At 41.8% G+C, this 19,096-nt stretch overlaps 2 protein-coding genes, 1 long non-coding RNA gene and 6 other non-coding genes across 10 annotated transcripts; 8 read left to right on the top strand and 1 right to left on the bottom strand.

The window, feature by feature from the left end:
* The first annotated feature begins 2,834 nt into the window (after positions 1-2,834).
* On the top strand, positions 2,835-6,845 carry LOC115385573 (uncharacterized). The gene is made up of 15 exons (XR_003931152.1): positions 2,835-2,862; positions 3,403-3,436; positions 3,616-3,639; positions 3,822-3,860; positions 4,040-4,089; positions 4,272-4,320; positions 4,550-4,598; positions 4,780-4,824; positions 5,016-5,064; positions 5,356-5,410; positions 5,588-5,636; positions 5,968-6,009; positions 6,246-6,272; positions 6,531-6,577; positions 6,758-6,845. It is a non-coding gene; the product is annotated as an uncharacterized LOC115385573 (long non-coding RNA).
* Positions 4,636-4,700, top strand: LOC115386298 (small nucleolar RNA SNORD29). The gene has a single exon (XR_003931286.1). It is a non-coding gene; the product is annotated as a small nucleolar RNA SNORD29 (small nucleolar RNA).
* Positions 4,869-4,939, top strand: LOC115386300 (small nucleolar RNA SNORD30). Its single transcript, XR_003931287.1, has one exon. It is a non-coding gene; the product is annotated as a small nucleolar RNA SNORD30 (small nucleolar RNA).
* On the top strand, positions 5,154-5,279 carry LOC115386304 (small nucleolar RNA SNORD22). The gene has a single exon (XR_003931291.1). It is a non-coding gene; the product is annotated as a small nucleolar RNA SNORD22 (small nucleolar RNA).
* On the top strand, positions 5,447-5,517 carry LOC115386301 (small nucleolar RNA SNORD31). Its single transcript, XR_003931288.1, has one exon. It is a non-coding gene; the product is annotated as a small nucleolar RNA SNORD31 (small nucleolar RNA).
* Positions 6,039-6,112, top strand: LOC115386302 (small nucleolar RNA SNORD31). Its single transcript, XR_003931289.1, has one exon. It is a non-coding gene; the product is annotated as a small nucleolar RNA SNORD31 (small nucleolar RNA).
* LOC115386303 (small nucleolar RNA SNORD31) lies at positions 6,616-6,685 on the top strand. The gene has a single exon (XR_003931290.1). It is a non-coding gene; the product is annotated as a small nucleolar RNA SNORD31 (small nucleolar RNA).
* A 792-nt stretch (positions 6,846-7,637) lies between the features above and the next one.
* Positions 7,638-9,156, bottom strand: arl2 (ADP-ribosylation factor-like 2). The gene is made up of 5 exons (XM_030086493.1): positions 8,949-9,156; positions 8,569-8,679; positions 8,103-8,265; positions 7,943-8,023; positions 7,638-7,864 (listed from the first exon to the last, which is right to left on the bottom strand). Exons 1-5 carry the CDS (start codon positions 9,011-9,013, stop codon positions 7,730-7,732), a joined length of 555 nt encoding a protein of 184 aa, XP_029942353.1. The 5' UTR covers positions 9,014-9,156; the 3' UTR covers positions 7,638-7,729.
* A 2,487-nt stretch (positions 9,157-11,643) lies between these two features.
* On the top strand, positions 11,644-17,803 carry batf2 (basic leucine zipper ATF-like transcription factor 2). 2 transcript variants are annotated; one of them, XR_003931157.1, is made up of 4 exons: positions 11,644-11,977; positions 13,029-13,148; positions 15,182-16,643; positions 17,311-17,803. XR_003931157.1 is itself a non-coding variant. In XM_030087688.1 (3 exons), exons 1-3 carry the CDS (start codon positions 11,897-11,899, stop codon positions 16,190-16,192), a joined length of 1,212 nt encoding a protein of 403 aa, XP_029943548.1. In that variant the 5' UTR covers positions 11,644-11,896; the 3' UTR covers positions 16,193-17,803. The 2 variants fall into 2 exon arrangements, 1 of the variants encoding a protein (XP_029943548.1); XM_030087688.1 differs by having other exon boundaries at positions 15,182-17,803.
* Positions 17,804-19,096: the final 1,293 nt, after the last annotated feature.

Here is a 19,096-nt window from a genome sequence, read left to right as displayed (position 1 = left end):
CAAGAAGAAGCTCGATCACAGATCCGTGTTAGCTGAATTCCGGTAGAACTGGAAAACAGCATGGAGAAGAAAAACAAACTCTTTTGAATCTAATTAAATGAGGACTTTGATTGGTGTTGTAATTCAGTGTTGTCCTGACTACTGAAAAAAAACGATGGACTGTGGGACATCTGCCATCCATTCAGTGGGACTTCTGCAATCACACGACTCGTTTGTCTAATTCACTGGACTTCAGAAGCATTAATGATTTCTTACTGAGTCATGATTACTCAGTTTCATGTTTACTGCCTGATCACATCCTTTTGTACATGGATTACTTTTCCTGTATGAGCTGAGGAAGCCACACTGGTAGTTTTACATTGAAGTCTCTGAGACAGGCCGAAATGGAAAAGTCTCGTCTTTATGTGACTGAGTTCATCAGCATCTGGCTTCCTCTTTCTTCTTAATTTCGCATTTGAAGCCAGAAGTGGTGCAAAATTCTCACAATGTGTGTTTTCTTGTACCTGGTCCACTATTTAAGAGCTTGCATTGCAAACAATTTCCACATCCTATGGATTAGCATTATGAAACCGCTGCAGTGTTGACGTGTAACCAAGAGGAATGGAGGATTTTCCGAGAGTAAGTGATCACTGATCAGTGGACCTTTGTTCTTGTTGCTATATTTACATTTCCTAATGATTATGAGTGCAGTGTAAGGCTGTCTGGCTGTTAATCAGTAATCGGTAGAGAACATTTACATGAGCCTGCAGCCTTCAACATGTGACAGTCTCCGTGGAGAAATAACAGATTTTTATTTTTTAATATTTTTAAGACCTATGTCTAAATTGTTGTTACGCTGTGTGTTTGTGTTTCCGTCATGAGAGCTGCGTGTGTGTGTGTTCTGGTGAAGGTTGGTAAACCTGAAGGAACATTGTATTACAGTTCAATGACTGTGTGTATGTGTGTGTGTTGTGTGTTTTACAAGGAGCAACTGGATTATAACTAATAATTATTTCTATTAAGTTATTTAAATATCAATTATTATAATAACAATAGTAGCTGGACCTAACATTTGACCTTTTATGTTTTTTGTAAATTGTGATTTATATTATGGAACACTGAACAGATGAAAACTTTTTTTTCAATAAATATGTACAATTCAGTTTATTTCAAGTTTTTTTTTTGTTTGTTTTTTTTTTTACAAATTCCACATGGAAAAAACCCACATGAGATTTTCAGGGCGATGGTGCTAACTACTAAACCTACATATGGCATAGATTTAAAGAAACTGAAATTAAAAGCACCAACATCTTAAAGTGCTTATAAAATACAGTAACTAAATATTTATGCCATGTTTCTTCCCAGACATGAAGCTGATTTTGATGGTTAGAAATGGGTTTTTCTATCAGTATTCTCTCGTAGAGTGCAACAAATCTTAAAAAAAAAATAAGGTCACACAACTTTAACTTTCATTGTACTGGAGCAAAATGGGGCCACTGATATCACTGTGCAGTCTTTTGAAATGATGGCACATGCCTGATAATCACAAACAAGTGATGACCTATCTGATTGGATCTACAGTATATTAGAACATCTGATAAAACTGGGACAATGTAAAAAAAAAAGTAGAATGATCATTATCTGTTATTTCTTGAAGTGATGTGCTGTAGTTATACACTGCAAAAAAATACAAATAGCCTACTGTATTCATGCTCTTTCATGTAATTTGTCTAAACTGACCATTGTCACTCTTCCATATGGATTCAGTGCAGCCTGATCTTACCTCTTGTCTACATGTTCAGCTCTTTCATTTAGTTTATCAAATGACAGTTGTAGCATTGACACCAATCATGCAGTCTGAAGGCCATCAACTCTATCGAAAGACAAGTCATCATGTCCTGGCTGAGACAAAGCATTTACACACAGCAGATGCACTCCCTGATCAAAATTCTGCCTGTTTTTAAGCTTTGATTCTGTCCGTGAATATGCTGGCTCGTCAGAGTTGAGATAGCAAGTAATCTCTGTAGTAGGCTACTTCTCGCTGTGAATTCTTAAAGATATATGTTAACTTCTCCTGTGATAAACTCTCTGCATCATTCTCAAGTCCAGTGAATTCCTTCCAGCTTCTCTCTGGAATGCCTTCAACAGGTCAACTCAATGCTACTGCAATCTTCAGTCATGTGACTAAAGGAACACCTCTTAAAGATCCTGTCCTGGATTACATGAGATTGAGCAAGATTGGGGTGGAGACTGTATCATGAGCGTTTCTTTGAAATTCAGGAATGTAATGGAAAAATATTTGATAAAAAATGTAGTCATAAGGATAAATATTATAGTAAGCACTGTTTTAAAAAAAAACACAAAATGTTTGGAAAAACTGCATAGTGTGAACTACTGCAAACCAGAGACACAATTCTTCATTTTCTACCTTGAAAAGTTTGTGAATGAACCACTAAATAACTGATCTTAACTGTTAAAAACTACCTGATCACACAATTTTTAGGCCCGATCTGTGAAACGATTTGAACCCACACAGTTTTTTTTTTTTTTTGGCGCGTCTACTAAAAGGACAAATTCATTCAGGCATCTCTGCTGCCACCTTGTGGAGATAATTTGTAATGTGTTAGCATGGAATTAAATTGTTATTGCAGCTCCATTCTCAGCGTAGTGTCGTTTATGTTTAGCGGTATTTTACATATAATAATAGTGATACATACAGGTCTGTTTGCAAAGTAACGCACCCATGTATTCATTAAACTTAAATGAAACAGAGGAGAGGGGAAGGTTCCGGATGGGCGGACTGGTGGGAGGAGTTCAACAGGGGGACATAAAAAGCAGGTGCACCATCCCCTTCTCTCTTCCACTTCCTCCTTCTCTCTGACGGTAAGAGGCCTTGCATGCGCTGTGTTGTTCAATTTTTGTGTTTTAATCTACTATTTCCTCTCTGTTGTACAAAAAATGTAACTCATACTAGCAACTGAATCGTAGCCTATGCGTTGCTGCAACCTGTTTGTCAGAGTGTTTCATATTTTTTTGCAGCATCGGTTCAGTTTCAGCGCTGAGCTGCTTCCATCTCAATCCTCAACCATCCGCTCAAATAACCCCCTGATTTTATCTGCTAAACTACTAAAACGTAAACTTAACTATATTTTCTGCCTGTATTGTGGTTTATTACGTGAAACACGACGTTGCATCGTGTTTTATTCCTAGAAATGGCGGGCCCATGTTTTGCGCGGGTTCTCCATCAGCGTCTCTTAAATGATGATAAATCTCACAGACCTGTACTGAATGACTGTGATTGCACCTTTTTACATCTGATATGAGGCGCTTTTGCGACACCATTAGCGATTAATTTCATTAAATCGCGTTGCGTGCTGCAGTCACGTGGTCAGTAATTCTCCACGTTTTCATGTCTGTCTGCAGATGGCCAGAGGCTCCAAAATGGACACGTGCGAAGGTACAGTTCATTCATTTTATTAACGAATCTGTTTTGCTACTGTGATGTTCACATTGAACTCTCTCACTGATCTTCTTGAAGACACTTAAATAACTCGATCTGAGTAGCTTGTCTTCATTTTAACTGCACATAAATTAAATGGTGACACCAAAACTAACATTTCTCTCCTGTTCTTCCAGATGTGAAGAGACTTCCTCCATGAGGTGAATATCATGTTCATGTTGTACACTTTGATGCGCTGCAGTGATGAGTTTGTGAACTCTCTCTTACCGAATCAGCCTTTGAAGATACTCCTTTACCAGATTCTGAGCAGCAAGCATACAAATAGATTATTTTGGGGAATTTAAACCTCAGATTTTAATCTAAATTTTATCTACACTTTTAGATGGTGAAACAACTCGATGGAATTAAATTGTTCCTGCAGGTGAGCAGTCAGATGTAAATATTTAAAGAATATAAAGGCTGCACGTGATGATTTTTTTAAATAGACAAGCATATGCCTGATATTAGTGATGCTACTTTTTAATCTGATCAGCCTTCACCAAATTTATGTAGCATTTAAATCACTTAAAATTTGGTGTTAAACGCTTGTGTTTGTTGTAGGTTGTCATTCATCGTCCGCCCGGTCATCTTCAAGCAGCATGTGCGTGTCGGTGAGTAACAACACTTCTGCACAGAAGATCATTCAGTGGGGGTTTAAAGTGATGAATAGATTAAATGACAAGCATATGCCTGAGTCAAGTGATGTCGCACTTTAATCTGAAAACCCGCAGGTTAGTTAGATAATGATGTTCTTAAACATAAATTTTGACTTGGCTTTGTTTCTTCCTGCTAGGAGTTGATTGGATCTGAAGTTTCAGGATGGAGCCATGCCACTCTGACAAGTAAGTTGAAGCTGAGTGATGAATGAGGAATGGATAATAGTTTTCACATAGAGCTTGAGTTTTTATGACAGTTTGAAAGGATGACATGGGTTAGCACCCATTAAACACCTGGACGACTAATGTCACATGGCAGTTTGTCACCAAAGCCCTGATCAAACATGTCCATTCTATTATATGTATTAATAAGCATTTATATCCCCCAGTTAAACTTGTGACTTGCCTTTTGCAGTGGCTGATGACGGAATGATGGAGACGAAGATGTGAATTAAATCCTCACGGTGAGTTTTATGCCAGAATCTGTCTAATCTAATGTTTTTGCAATGATGATGATACTTAGCTCACTTTGAACCACTGTGAAACGACACGAACATCTGAGCAACTCAACCAGTGTCATAATGCATCCACAAAACAGTCTTCAATTATTTCATTAGAGTGATGTGAAGCTTTCATGTCTTTCAGGAGATTCAGCCTCTCGAGGAGATGCCATGAAGGGGTCTAGTGGAGGTAAGATACACGTGTTCAGTTGGTTCATATTATTTGATCTCGCTGATAATGATGAGATACATCTGGAATCTCGTTCGTCTGAACACCTGTTGAGAAACTTAAATATCTGATATCGGTCTGAATCACCACTTATCACAGTCTGGTAGCTGTAGCTTGCACAGACTTAAGCTTTTCTTCAAATTGTGTTTCAGGATGTGGCTCGTAGGAGATGCTTGGGTCTTTGGAACTCCCTTAACCAAGGTAAGGGTGCTCTGTGTAATTATGTTGAAGGGGAAAATATCCCTGGTCACAAGACAGATGTGCAGACGCGCTGCACGTCCATCTTGTTTCCTTGATGATGACTCCCGCACGCGTCTTACGCCTCGCGTCAACGCCAGACCTGAAAAGGTGAACCCACTGGTGTTGCCTTGGCAATAAGGTGACGGTTTGTTGGGGTTACCAACAGTCTGAGAGGAAATCGAAGCAGCCGAGTTGACCGAACTTCACATATTGAGTAGAAAGGATTTTGTCCTAATTTTTCTGTTTTATCAGGTCTGCATGAGGAAACCAGGGAGACGGCATGGGAGTAGCTGCCCCCACACACGAGGTGAGTTTCTTGTCCGTACTGCAGCAGTTATACTGTCCAGGTGTGATGAGTTCCTATTACCGCCCCAGTCTGATTAATTATGACTGATTGGTATCCCCTGATCCTGCTAGCGCCGTCTGCATGCAATCATTACTCGAACCTTCTACCAGCTAATGTGACTCTCCTCGCCTGTTGCAGGCACAACAGACGCTGTCGGCAGCAAGAGAGTAGCAGTTCACGCTTGCAGGTAAGCCGACAAATTGCTTGGACGTTTCTGAGATTTGTGGGCAATGATGATGATCCTGGTACAAGTCAGTCCAGATGTCTGCTGCCCAGCATCTGCACAGCTTGCCTCCTCTCCTGTTGACTCAGTACGGCACCGAGGAGCCTGGCGGTACCAATTTCAGGTGTAAGGTGACCTGCTGCAAATCTTGACAGATGGGGAGAGTTGGCTGATGGTCTGACTGAGAAATGGGACTCTGATCCCACTCGGGCTGTATTCACAGCTTAATCTCATGCTCTTGCTAAAGTTATTGAAATGATTTGTATAACAGTGAAAGCTTTCTTTTTCTTTTAAGGGCCTACTCTGCGTGGAGGACTCGCGCCGGCTCCTCTCTCTGGTGAGTGTTGGCATTTCACTCGGTTTAATGTCTGAGGTGATGAGTGTCTATTACCGCCCCAGTCTGAAGATCCATGACTGATTGGTAACCCCTCTGATCAGGACGTTGATTCAGCCAAATGCTGGTTCTGCCCGAATTCAGAACACGATAGTCAAAGGGAAAAATGGTCCAAAAGAAAACCACTGAAGTAGGTCGATTCAACCCAAATGAACTAACTGCTTATGTTTATATTCCAGGTGCAGAAACTGAAGCATCATCTACTGGTAAGTTTTCTTGATTTTTCTTGAAGGTTGTCCAGTCGATCACGCCCTTCGGTCTCCCCTCCTGTTGACCCAATATGGCACTGATAACCCTAATCCCAAGGTGTAAGGTGACCTGCTGGTGCTCTGAGGGAAAGGGAGAGCCAGCTGAGGGGGTCTGACTGAGAAAATATCCTGATCTTCATCCCAGAAGAATGTTAAGCAAGATTAAAATGTGTTTAAAAGCTGCAGCAGTGTTGAAGTCTTTGTTTTTGTCTGTAGGTTCTTGGCGGCTCATGAAATCTTCCTGCAGGGTTCAGTTGATCTCGGTGAGTTTAGAAAAGAAACCTCTGAAATTCAGTCCAGGCCAAAGTGATGAGTGTCTATTACCGCCCCAGTCTGAAGATTCATGACTGATTGGTAACCCCTCTGATTAGGTCATGGATTTTAAAAGCACACAAATAACAAGTGCCACTTTTGTAAAGCTTTTTTTTTTTTGTTTTCCCCAGATCACAGAAGACTGAACATCAATGGAGAAATGTTAATTTGTTCTGTTCAGAGATAAGAACTTCAAATAAAAGTTTTCCTCTGATTTCACTTTCCTGTGGTGTGTTGATGTGTTGGGACAGAGTAATGCAGGCAGTTATACACTAATGAATATTTTAATATATGGGTTATTGTACGCTCATGGTGCGTTCACACCGGACGCGTCACGGGCGTCACTGATGCCTCAAAGTTGACGCATGTAAAGTGTGGAGTTTGACGTGTGTTCATCTACACACGACGCGCAGCAGCTCACTGGCGGGAGTGGGAGGAGCTTCTGTGTCCTGTCTTGTTGACGATGGCGGATCCCATCGAGACACTGGCTTGGCTTTATTTAATAAAAGCCAGAAAACGGCATCGTCGGGCACCTGTGCGACGTTTGTGGGTCCATCCCATACTGCAGCGACGTTCGTAATTTGGCGAATTTCACCATTTGCCTCCAGGAGCTGCGTGAGGATGAGGTTAGCTTTCAGCGGTATTTGCGCGTCTCCCGGGCCCAGTTTGACGACCTTCTGGCCCGCATCAGCGCTCAGAGTGCTCGTCTGTGATTGGATGACGCTTCCAAAGTTCAATTTTCCCAGCTTCAGGCGTTGACGCCTGCAGCGTGTGACGTGTGTCGGCCAAAGCTCGCAAAGCAACGCTCAAAGTGCCTGAAGCGCGTTAGGTGTGTTGAAGCGCGTCCACCATAGACTTTGAATGTAAAAGCAACGCCCATGACGCTTGCAACGCATCCGGTGTGAACGCACCATTATGCAGCACCTGTTTTATCCAATTTAGGATCTTATGAGATTATGTAGATTTCAAACAAAGGCCTCAATCACAGGAAGACACACTGACACTGCTAAGTGCACAACTCAAATTTAATAGGAAAACATACAAAATGACCAAACACACCTTCTAAGCTTCAGATTTTGCAGATGTGTTGAACAAGCACAAAGTCAGTCACTCGTGAAGATCCTGGCATCAATGTCGTCTAATAACCAGTCCATTCCAGCTAACAAGTTATGCCCCGTTAATGCGCTGCAGTCCAGAATGCACCAGTGGTGGGTTTTGATCTCGTCGAGAGCCAGCGCCTGCAGGGAGACCAGGTGAGACGATTAGAGGCTGGAATTCTCTGCTCCTGAAACTGCAAAGTGTGAAATGCAGCTCACCTCTCGTATTGCTTCTTTGGACAAGGCTCCAGGTAAATCCTGTTTATTGGCGAACACCAGCAGCGTGGCGCCGGCCAACCTCTGCACATAGGAATACGAATCAAATATGATCCAGCTTTTGAGAAAACATCAGGTGTCACTTGTGAGCCTGGTTGTTCACCTCTTCAAGCAGCAGTGTGCTCAGCTCATGTCGGCAGTCCTCCAGCCTGAGTCTGTCTGCGCTGTCCACCACCCACACCAGGCCGTCCGTGCTCTCAAAGTAGTTCCTCCAGTAGGACCGCAGCGACTTCTGACCGCCCACATCCCAAATATTCAGCTTAAACCTGGAGGAGCAGGAAGAGAGAATACACATTCCAATGATGCATCTTGAGGGAGAAACTAGGTAGTACAGTCCCTATTTGTACGTTTTGGACTTCACTGCATTGGGGGAAAAAAGCCAACATCATGACATTGATGGGTATTACATTATTATTGCAGGTCAGTTTACTCCAGAGGTGTTTTCTTGACATGTCTGTATCAAAAAGACTTTTTGTGCTCTGTTTGTTCATTCATGATTTGAAGCAGTGGCCCGGGGTGGTTTAACAGGCTGTGTCGTATAGAAATGTGAGTGCTGTGTGGGGCGCTACCCTCGGTGCTCCAGTGTCTTGATGTTGAAGCCCAGTGTAGGAGAGATTGTGCCCACGTCCTCCCCGGTAAACCTCTTCAGGATGGTGGTCTTCCCAGCGTTGTCCAAACCTCTGAAGGCTCCACGTCAAGAAAAACACCGCCACACGTAACGAGATCTGCACGGTGTCTCTCCAGGATGACTGGACTAAAGATGCTACAATGCTAACTCACAGCATCATGGAGCACAGATCACACTGACCGAACACACTGCCATTACTTTATACCTTTATCTAACTCCGTACAGTTAAATGTCAGTTCACTGTGATGCGTGATAAAGATCTGAGGATAAAAAACTCACTTCATTTCCAGTTGATTTAACGAACTAGCACAGAAAGGATACAACATCAGCAGCCTCATCTCCCGCTCCTTCTGCTTCATCTTCTTTAGGATGGTTAATAATCCCATCGCGGTGCCGCGTTTCTCAACTGCTATTCAAAAAGGAAAAACTATTATGGTCGCTTTACTCGCTGTTGTTTTTCTAGGTGTTGTCAGTTTTCTAGAGATTATTGCCTCCATAAGCAGCATTGCAAACCAGGAAGAAGACCCCGAGAAAGTCCCGCCCACACTAAGCCACGATTGGTTCGTTTACCGGAAGACGAAGAGAAGACGCTCTCTGATTGGGCAAAGTGCATTTTAAGGTGTGGACATGGTGTGCCACGGCGCCCTCAAGTGTCGGTTATGGAAATTACACTTGATTCACTCTCAATCACACACTGTATACTTTCTGAAATTATTAAAAAAAAATCCGATTGCTATCCACTTGTGATAACCTGAAGCTTTTATTATAATTTTTTTTAAAGAAAGAAACAGAAACAAGGAGCCTCACACAGACTGCATGTAGTCTTCATGAAAAAAAAAAATGCATTAAGAGTTCAAAACAAGTTCTGAACTATTTGTATAATGTAGATGTGACTGAAATACATATATTGCATCTTGTCATAATATTCCAATTTGTGTTGATTTGAAAATTATATTTCTAATTTTGTATCACATAGCTTTGTATCAATTTGGAATAAATAACAGTGGAAGGATTAAATACACTTTTCCCACTGTCTGCTCTTTTGAAAGTGCTTGGTAATAGAGTGATGCAACTTTGTTGAATTATGTCATCAGAAAAGTATATCTATATTTATTTCAGGTTTAAAAAAAAAAGACCAAATGCGTAAACAAATACAGAAGAGACCACACAATCTGTCTTCAACATGTATTCTAAAGAGAGTGGGAAGAAGTGAAAACTTATTTAATCCTAACCCTTTTCATCTATATTATCTTCATTTTTTTAAGTCAAGCAATACATTTTCCTAATTTATCATCAATGTTGGTTCAATCTAGAACCATTTCACATTTCAAAGGGTTTCATCTAGATCTCACACAGAGTTCCATTGAGAACTTTTTCAAGGGTACAAGAGTTTCAAGTGTGGAATGGGGGTGCAGCTCTGCATGTTCTCATTGTTCTCTCTGCTTCTACACAGCTGAGGGCAATGTGGCTCCCTATCAGACTTTCTGCTGAACTTAATGATGGAACCTTAATGAGATTCAGTTGTGTTGAAGCAAGAGACATGGAGAAAAACACTCGAAGAACCCTTTTTACAAAAAAAGGATTTTTCAGATGCAAATGGTTCTGACCAGAACCTTTGCTCTTCAAGAAGTACCCTTTTGGAACCCTTATTTCTCAGAGTTTTGAACTGAAATAAACTAGACTACTGTCTTGTGGCCACACCTAATTTATTCCATAATTTTCACTCCACTTATGGTGACACAAATAACTGTGGTGTGGATTTCATGAGTTTTAAAATGTTACTTTCAGCTCAGATTGTAACTTTTTTTTTCTTTCACAGAATAATTTCTGAATATTACTTGGCAATAAGTTATTTTTTTGCTTTATAGTTGAGAATTGCAGGAGAAGAGAAACAGGTGTGTAACTTGTGAAGTGGTGTCTGTCGCCAGACAGTGGTCTAACTTTAGGACTTTATTCCTTTTATTTGGATATTGTCCTTTTTAAAATGATAAGTTGAAATTGTGACTTAATGGTTTGGAATTACCAAGAATAAGCTTTTTTATTTCCAACATGTACATTTCATCACCACCAGTAGATGTTTTTCCAAATTATTCATATCGATATCATTTTCAATAACATACTTCGGGTTCTCATCACTACTGGAAGTTTTTCTCGTAATCCTATCATACTTTTGAGTAAATTCCCTATACCTATGATATTGTCTTTAATATTTTGTAATATTTTATTATAATATTCCTTCTTCCATTTTCTCATATTGCTTATTTTATATTTCTTGTATTTATGTATTGTTTGTGTCTGATGCTCCTGTCCTTCTCCTCTGTTGTTCTTATCAGCCACTGGTCGTTACCCTCATGTGCTGCACCTGTGTGTTCCCTATTTAAACCCTCCTCTCTGTTTTTGTACTTCATGCATCCAAACTTTGCAGTTCAGTCCTCAAAATGCTCTCCTTAGTGTCAGAAAACTGTCGGGTATAGACAATGAATAAAAAGACACGTGTAAACCATTTCACACTTTGATAAATTGTGGGAAAAAAAACCCATCAGTCAGGATGTGTTTCAGATTTCTCAGAAGGAGTGAAATCATCCAGTTTCCGTCTAAACGTTGCCTCATTCCATACAGAGGGCCTTTCCAGGTCATGGACCTATTTTCCCAATAAGAAAACTTTCCAGAAATGCACACGTGGGAAGAGCAAAGATTTTCCCCAAATATGGTCAGGACTTCCTGTCCCTGGTTTCCCACCAAATTTAAATGATGGGTGTTTAGGATGGATATTTCCTCAGGTGAAGTTTACTTTTATTGAATTTAAGGACTATAAAGTCTGGACAGAATCTGAATCATATTTGAAAATAAAATCTATATTAACACGTGCACAGTGGAAAGCGAAAGAAACGGTCCTCCGGCTCGCGGACGGCTCGCCCCCCCTCCTGTCTTATTACCAACAGACCTCAGTTAGAATAAAGAGAAACCGAAAGCGGCGGCGTGCTGCATCATGTCTGCTCCATACAGACCTGCTCCTGTTGCATCATTGCAAGGCACAGAAGAACCGGCAGCAGAACGCAGCTCGCTCCTCTGACAGACTCCAGGCTGCTTTATTTCCATGTCTGACTGTTTTTCTTTTTTTCTTTTTTTTTCCTGGTCGGGACACAGATTTTGGAGAATGAATGGCAGCAGCTGATCCGGACTGGGTGAAGAAGTCACCTTGTCAGTGAGCATAAAGAGGAGCAGCAGGTGAAGCAGGGCAGAAGGAGAAGAAAGGAGAAGAAGGAGGGATGTCCCCCCTGTTCATGTGCGAATCCGACAGTCCCGGATCCCTGTCAGCAGAGGACCGCCACAGCAACAACGCTGGATCTGTAAGTCCTGGACGTCTGTGAGATATGAACAAATGACTAGTTCCCTATTGACTCAGTTGAGATCAATCCTCTGAGATGTATCAGAATGTTTTCATTATTTATTTTTCTTAGCTTTCTCCTTTTTTTCCTTTTTATATGTTATTATCAAATTGTGACATTTATCATACAGTGTCTATAGGCAGACTTGATCCCTCAGTGACCCACACCCAGATGACTGTATAAGATATAGGTGTGTCTGAACATATGAGTAAACTGATATTGACAGAGTTACTTTTTGACTCCCTGCAGGATGCATGCTCCAGCTGGGGGATATTTATAATACATGTCATTCCATCTCTGTCTTCACTGTTCCCTGCTGAGTTGTAGTCCTCAACATTCATTAATAAAAAAAATCCACCTCTAGATATTTAAAGTTGTATAAAAACAATAAGGTCACAGATTGCCTGTCAATGATTGTCTGTGACATTTTATTGGCATAGTTATTATGCGTATAAAATATGTTGTTGATGCACCACACAGCAAAGGTCCACTGCATACGTGATGCAGAAATATACTGATTGATAATAAGGTAATAACTTTTAATTATATCCAAAATTGGCTGAATTATGTTTAAGAACATATGGCCTAAATTGCTTCTTTATGACTTCAACTTCAGAGTCAAAAGCTGAAAGCGTCTGTTGAATCATAATGTAACGCTGCTGTCAGGGAGTAATTCTCATCACGAGCTGCATGATGCTAGTTCCTCTCTTGTCTCTCGTCAGGTCGTCAAATTTACTTGTTTACGCGCTTTATTTAGAGACACCACATGCCGCTCCATGTGAAAGGCCTGTCCCACCATCTTGTGACCTGCGAGGTTACTGGAAGCGTAATGCAATATTGAAAACTTATTGATCATGAAACCGTGGGCATCCCACAGGAGAAGTGTCTCTCTCTCTCTCTCTCTCTCTCTCTCTCTCACACACACACACACACACACACACACACACACACACACACACACACACACACACCCTCAGTATGTCCTGGTTAACTGGTGCTCTCCTGTTGTCAGGAGCGGGAAGGTGAGGGGCAGCAGACGGGACCGAGAGGCTTGAAAAGACGAGAGAAGAACCGAAACGCTGCGAGGAAGAGCCGCAAGAAGCAGACGGAGAGAGCAGACGAGCTGCACGAGGTTAAAAAGAGAGAGAAGAAAAATCACTGCTTGATCTATTCATCTCCGTTTCTTGCTCCTGCCTCCTTCCATAATCACCCTCTGACTTGTCTCTTAACATCTCCTTTGTCCTGTGTGTGTATGTGTGTGTGTGTGTGTGTGTGTGCAAGCGCAAGCGCGTGTGTGTGTTGTGTAATCTGGCTGCATGCTTGAAGCCATTTCTTGTAAATACCCTGCTTTAGCAGAAGGACTTTCACTTGGTATGCCCTTCCCACTGGCCCTCCCTCTCCTTTGTGCCCCGCACACACAAACACACACACACACACACACACACACACACACACACACACTGGCACACAAGCACACACACACTGTTGCTTCACAGAAAGTACATAAGCCGTTTATTGCTCCCTGGTGCTAATTCCACTCTAACACACACTCTTGTTTTACTTTCTTTCCTTCTGTACTCACTCACACTACGACTAAATGTCCAACATCAACTATATTTGTACAATTAAAATCAAAACCCAATCCTTTCTCAAACCTGAAAGTTTGATTTAGTTGTTTTCTTATGCTTTTTGTCCTTGTAGCGTGACTCTTCAAACATACATTAGAGCCACATATGAGCTAAACTGCACAAAAAAAACATGCGTTTTCTGATTCACAATGTCAACATTTTCATTATTTCTTTGTTTTATCAAAGCATGTGATATTCATAAAAACTCAAAAGGAATTCCTAAGAAACATTGATCTTATGTGTGCATTTTTATAAAACAGGATTTAATTATCAAACTGCAAAATGTTCTCCTTCTTAAAAAACTACTCTTTGGAGTACATAGGTCTGATTTTATGCAACTTTTTAATCAAGTCCAATCAGAGGAGATCTCTGAGGAAAACTACATATTACACACTAATAGATGTGTAAACTAAATCATTTCATCTCTTTTAAAGTCCTGATTTTTCTAAATTGCTAACATTTATTGCTTTTTGATCATGAGGTAAGTTGCTGCACCTCCTCCTTGTACTGCTCTGACAAAAGTGAAATTAAAACCAAATCTTTATTCGGACGTTCTGCGTCGTTAAAGATGTGTTCTGTTTGATCGTGGTTATTGTCAGTTCCTCTGGCACCCGGCCCGTTCCGAACCGGTTTGATTAGCGAGCAGTTGGATTTGTGAATGGATGGGTGTGTGTGGAGGAATAAAAGTACAGGAATCCACGGCTTTCACTTCTGTCTCTCTCTCGCTCAACTGCTTTTTTTTAAATTTTTTATTTTGTCCTTCAGATTGTTTCAACGAAAAACTGTCAAGCGGTTTGAGGCTTTAAAGCCACAACATGACACACAGCTCCTCTCCCCGTGACTCTTTGGCATCTTGACCTTTGATAAGAACAGAGTAAAAACACGGCACTGCTGAAGGTTATTCAAGTTTGTACTTTCAGTTTGTGACAGAAGATAAGCAGCGGTTATCAAGCATCATAAAAATCTGATTATTTGACTGATCATCACTAATAAACCACTCAGACCATTTAACAGGCTCAACTTTGTTTTGAAATGTTTTCAGTGGTGTTTTAATTCTTAGTTTTCTAATTAAACGGACCTTTTTATGCTCCCCCCACCACCTGCCCACTCATCTCATGCTGAACCTGCAGTGCTGTCGCTTCAGAGCGATGCTTTCGGCTCTCCCGTGGGTCTCCGGCTCCTGCGGCGCTCTGGAAGCGTCCTAAAGCGAGTGTCATTAGTGCTGCTGCCTCGCTTTGTCGTTTTATTACGGCGCGAGTCCGGCGTGGCGCGGCGTTCAGTGGGCGGGAGATGATGGCGTTCATTGTTTGCCTTTTGAGATACGACTTTAATCAGTTTTTATGGGCGACGTGCGTCTCTCCTCTCGACGGTTAAGACGAGCCTGACTCAACTCGACGTTAACAGTTTGTCATATGTGGCCCTCCTGTTTCCTCTTATGCTGATCTCACCCTCTCTCTCCTCTCTCTCTCTCTTTTTTTTTTTTTTTTGCACTCTCATTTCTGACTTAACATTTTTCTTTTGCCTCCCTTTTTTTCAGGAACTCCAGAGTCTGGAGCGCTCGAACTCGGCTTTACAGAGAGAGATTGCCACTCTGACAAAGGAGCTCCACGTCTATGAGGCGGCTCTGAAGCGTCACGAGCCTCACTGCCGCCTCAAGACATCCCCACCCAGCTCGCTCACCCACCCATCATTTTCTGACCCAAACCGCGGTCAGAGCAGCGCCGCCTCTCCAGGAATCCCTCTCCAGTCCCCCAGCTCGCTTCCCGCCTCCGAAACCTCCAGCCTGGGTTCAAAACGCTTGAACTACACTGAAAAGACCCATCATCCTCTTGCAGTTCCTCTTCCAGTAACTCCTCCATCCGCTGGTCCGCCATCTAAACTCTATTCAGTCCAGCTCTCCGCACATGCAGATCGTCGCTCTTCGTTTGAAGTCAAACTGCCGATCGCCTCAACGCCGTCAAGTTTTCTCACCCCTGTTCCCTCTCCGGTCCCCCAGCCCCAATCTGGACAACACACCGCCGCCAAAACCTCGTCAGATTATTTCACAGCGGAGCCGTTTGTGCCAAAACAAGACTCGTCCAACGCGGCGCCTCCCTGCTCCCTTTCAGGGATTCAGACCTCAGGTACAACATACGAATGTTACCCTGTGAATCTGCCCCAGCTCCACCCCTTCCAGTCCATCGGAAATCCAAGCAGTTCACGTCTACTGTCTTCATTATATGACTCCCCGCTTCAAAACCCTGCTCCGCGGTCGTTCCCAGCGTTACCCCGGTCCGGCCCGGAGCCACGTCCGGTCCCGGCTTTCGACCTGAAATTGAGGCACATTCACCAAGTCGCACCAAATCCTGCGCCTCTGCTAACGCAGCTGACCGTCCCGCGTCCCCTCGGCGTGCCTCCATCTACCTCCTGCAGCTTCGGCCAGTCGCTGGCTCCGCCCCTGCAGTCCCTCCCTCCGCCAGGGCACGCTTCCAAAGACCTTTCTCTGTCAGAGTTCTTGGATGACAATGATTGGATCCTAACTGGGACTAATAGCCATAACAGCCAGTAGCACCTCCAAACAGGACTTTGTTTTTTGTGTATTCTGTTGTGCAACTGATAATTATTTGGCAAAATAAGGACACGGTGTTAAGTGTAATTGTAATTCGGGTGAGAAGGAGGGAAAAAAAAAACAGGCAATCAGACTGGAGAGACGAATGTGCAAATTAACACCATCATGAAACGAGACATGATTTACCAACCAGATCCAGAGGGACCATGAGTGAAGCCTGGAAACTAAAGTCCGGGACTGTGTGTGTGGTGCACGCAGCGTCCTCCAGCTCTTCTTCAGGGACCACAGTTCATTTCCCAGACCGAACAAGAGACATAATCTCTCCATCAGCACTAAGGAGGACAGCTTTGTTTCAGTCATTAACTAGTAGCTGCTGCCCCCGAGATAAATCCCATGTGACGTAGTGAGAGCTGCTGCTGTGCTTCTTCACTTGTTAGCTGCTTCCTATCAGGTTTGTATTGGATTTTGCAACATGAGCGCTATTGACAGACTGTTTTTTTTATGTGTTTTAGTATTTCATGTGTTATGACTTGAAGTAATTTAATAATTCATGAAATTTTTCTACCCCCCAGAATGAATACAGAAGTTTTTGTTCAGTAAATTTGTAGTAGTAACTTTGTGTTATGGATAATTTCATGACACTGTTACAGCGTCATGAGGGTAATTTCCTTGAATTTGATGAAGCGCCGCGAGAGTCAGAGTTGATTTTACAGTTTACACAATTGTTTTCAGTAGATTTAACCGTTTTACTGTGAGAAATTCGCCGGATGCATGTCTGACACTACAGATTCCCATAACACAAGCAATCGATTAACATTTCACAGAAGTGTGACCATGGATGGTAAAACGTGAAAATCCAGCAATATTTTTTTTTTCTTCTTATTTATTGGAAGTGAGATTCTGCAAAACTGACTCACCACGTGAAAGCAGCGATTTTGGAACGGGGTGGAGTATCCACTTCCCTGAAACTTATCAGAAATGCCGTTTTCAAGAAATCCGTCTGCGTCTGGAGCTGCTTTGGTGATGGCGTGAACCTGTTTGCTGTCTGATCTGTGTCCTGCCGAATCGCCTTTTGAGTGAAACCAAAGAAAACTTTTTTTTTTTTTTTTCCATGGCAGATGATTGAATCTGTGAGGAACGGACTGGAACAGGCAGGCTGAAGCGACGGGGTCGTCACAGGCCGCCTCATTAGGACTGACTGTAAAGATCAAGAGAGCGTGACCCCACTTTCACCCATCACTGCTCCGACCACAAACGTATGATTAGAAGTGCGTGGAATTAATGAAGCTTTCATTGTGCTCATTTAAAATCTTTCCATTGGACTTGAAAGTGGCAGCAGGAGGATCACGATGCAGCTAATATCTTTCGTACTGCTGAGAATTATGATTGTACTTTTTAAAGTTAGGAAAACTAGATGTGTTTTTAAGAAATTTAACTATTTTGTTTTTCATCTAAGTATTTCCATAGGTTGCTTTGGTTTATTTTCACATAAGAAATAATAGATTTTTGCTCCTTATAGACTTTTTTTTTTATAGGCTTTGGGTGTGAAGTGTGTGCAATAGAATAATAATTGTTTATATTTATGATGTTTCAGATCATTCATTTATGCTGTCACACAAGTTGAATAAAAAAGTTAACTTCAATAAAAAAAAAACAAACTTTAGTTTATTTTATATCATGTATTAGTAGGCAGTAGATAATCATAGCCCGGCATAAATCACACACACACAAATTTATTTCATGGGTCGAATTCTGAACACTTTGTTAAAGTCATTACAATTACAAATGATGATAATTATTGGAAGAAGAGTATCAAATTTGCCAAAATTGCGCATATTGTATTATTTATGTGATAAAAATCCTCTTCAGTGTAAAATATTATTTATTGTTTATCTGAAAAAAGCTTATTAACTCATCACTCAAATTAAAAATGGTGTGGCTCATATTTGATCCCATTGAGCAGCAAGAGGTGATTTTTCAAGTGACAGAGAAATTATTCATGCAAATCCGAGAAATTAAAACTAAAGATGTCTAAATGTGTTGCACAACCTATTTTCTTGTTAGCTGAGCTCATTATTCAAAGAAACAGAGAAAAAAATGAGGAAGTTACCAAATATGGTCAGTTTTCAAAAAAAAAAAAAAAGTTCCAGTTTCAAAGTGGTCACTGTGGCTGTTGGTACCCAACAGGTATTCAAACAGGTTTAATCTACGATGATATTGACATTTAATGACTGAAACAGATCACATTTTGTTCAAAATTGTAAATAATCCACATGGAAAATGTTTTGGTAGATAATCAACTATTAGTGGGTGATGTTGTCATGAGACTGTTAATATCCAAAGTCCCTGCTGCATAGATGGGGATCTAGAGGAATTAGAAAAACAATGTATATTATACACCTTTTTTTTAATTTATCCAAGCCCTATAGGTAAATGTGAAGCCTGTCCTTGATATCTGCACTATACCTGACAGGCTGACCTTTAACCCCTCTTCTTACACCAGCCCTGAGTTTAAGGAGGAGGAAGAGGAATGTAAAGAGAGGAAAGGGGGCGCGTGCGTTTCCATGAGGCTCATCCTTCTATTGTTGCCTCTATAGGATTAACAGCCCTGAGCGTGTTTATGTAGAGGAGCAGCGAGGCGAGATCAAGGCTGGCAGCTCCGACACACACGCACAAACGCACGCGCGCGCACTGACTGCCAGTCGAGGTGTGACTTTGGAGAGCGAGATGAAAAGTGCGCGGATAATTGCGCTTTTTAGAGTGCGCACCGAGTGCACGTGAGTGCGCGCGCACGCGAGTGCGCGAGAGAACGAGTGAGTCATGTGCAGAAGGGAAACAATGGACCGGACTTGATGATCCACCACCGCACAACAACTACAACATCACGTGCACAGACGCGCGCGC

Source organism: Salarias fasciatus, chromosome 3 (assembly GCF_902148845.1).
Source record: "Salarias fasciatus chromosome 3, fSalaFa1.1, whole genome shotgun sequence".
NCBI classification, from domain to species: domain Eukaryota; kingdom Metazoa; phylum Chordata; class Actinopteri; order Blenniiformes; family Blenniidae; genus Salarias; species Salarias fasciatus.
The sequence above is the reverse complement of the archived record's forward strand: the minus strand, read 5'-3'. Positions and strand labels throughout refer to the sequence as shown.

Coding starts and splice junctions, on each gene's coding strand:
- arl2 (XM_030086493.1), bottom strand. CDS start 9,013: ATGGGATTATTAACCATCCTAAAGAAGATGAAGCAGAAGGAGCGGGAG. Junction 8,024..8,102: donor GCACACTGCTGCTTGAAGAG/GTGAACAACCAG, acceptor TCCTATGTGCAG/AGGTTGGCCGGCGCCACGCT. Junction 7,865..7,942: donor CCAAAGAAGCAATACGAGAG/GTGAGCTGCATT, acceptor GTCTCCCTGCAG/GCGCTGGCTCTCGACGAGAT.
- batf2 (XM_030087688.1), top strand. CDS start 11,897: ATGTCCCCCCTGTTCATGTGCGAATCCGACAGTCCCGGATCCCTGTCA. Junction 11,978..13,028: donor ACAGCAACAACGCTGGATCT/GTAAGTCCTGGA, acceptor TCCTGTTGTCAG/GAGCGGGAAGGTGAGGGGCA. Junction 13,149..15,181: donor GAGCAGACGAGCTGCACGAG/GTTAAAAAGAGA, acceptor CCTTTTTTTCAG/GAACTCCAGAGTCTGGAGCG.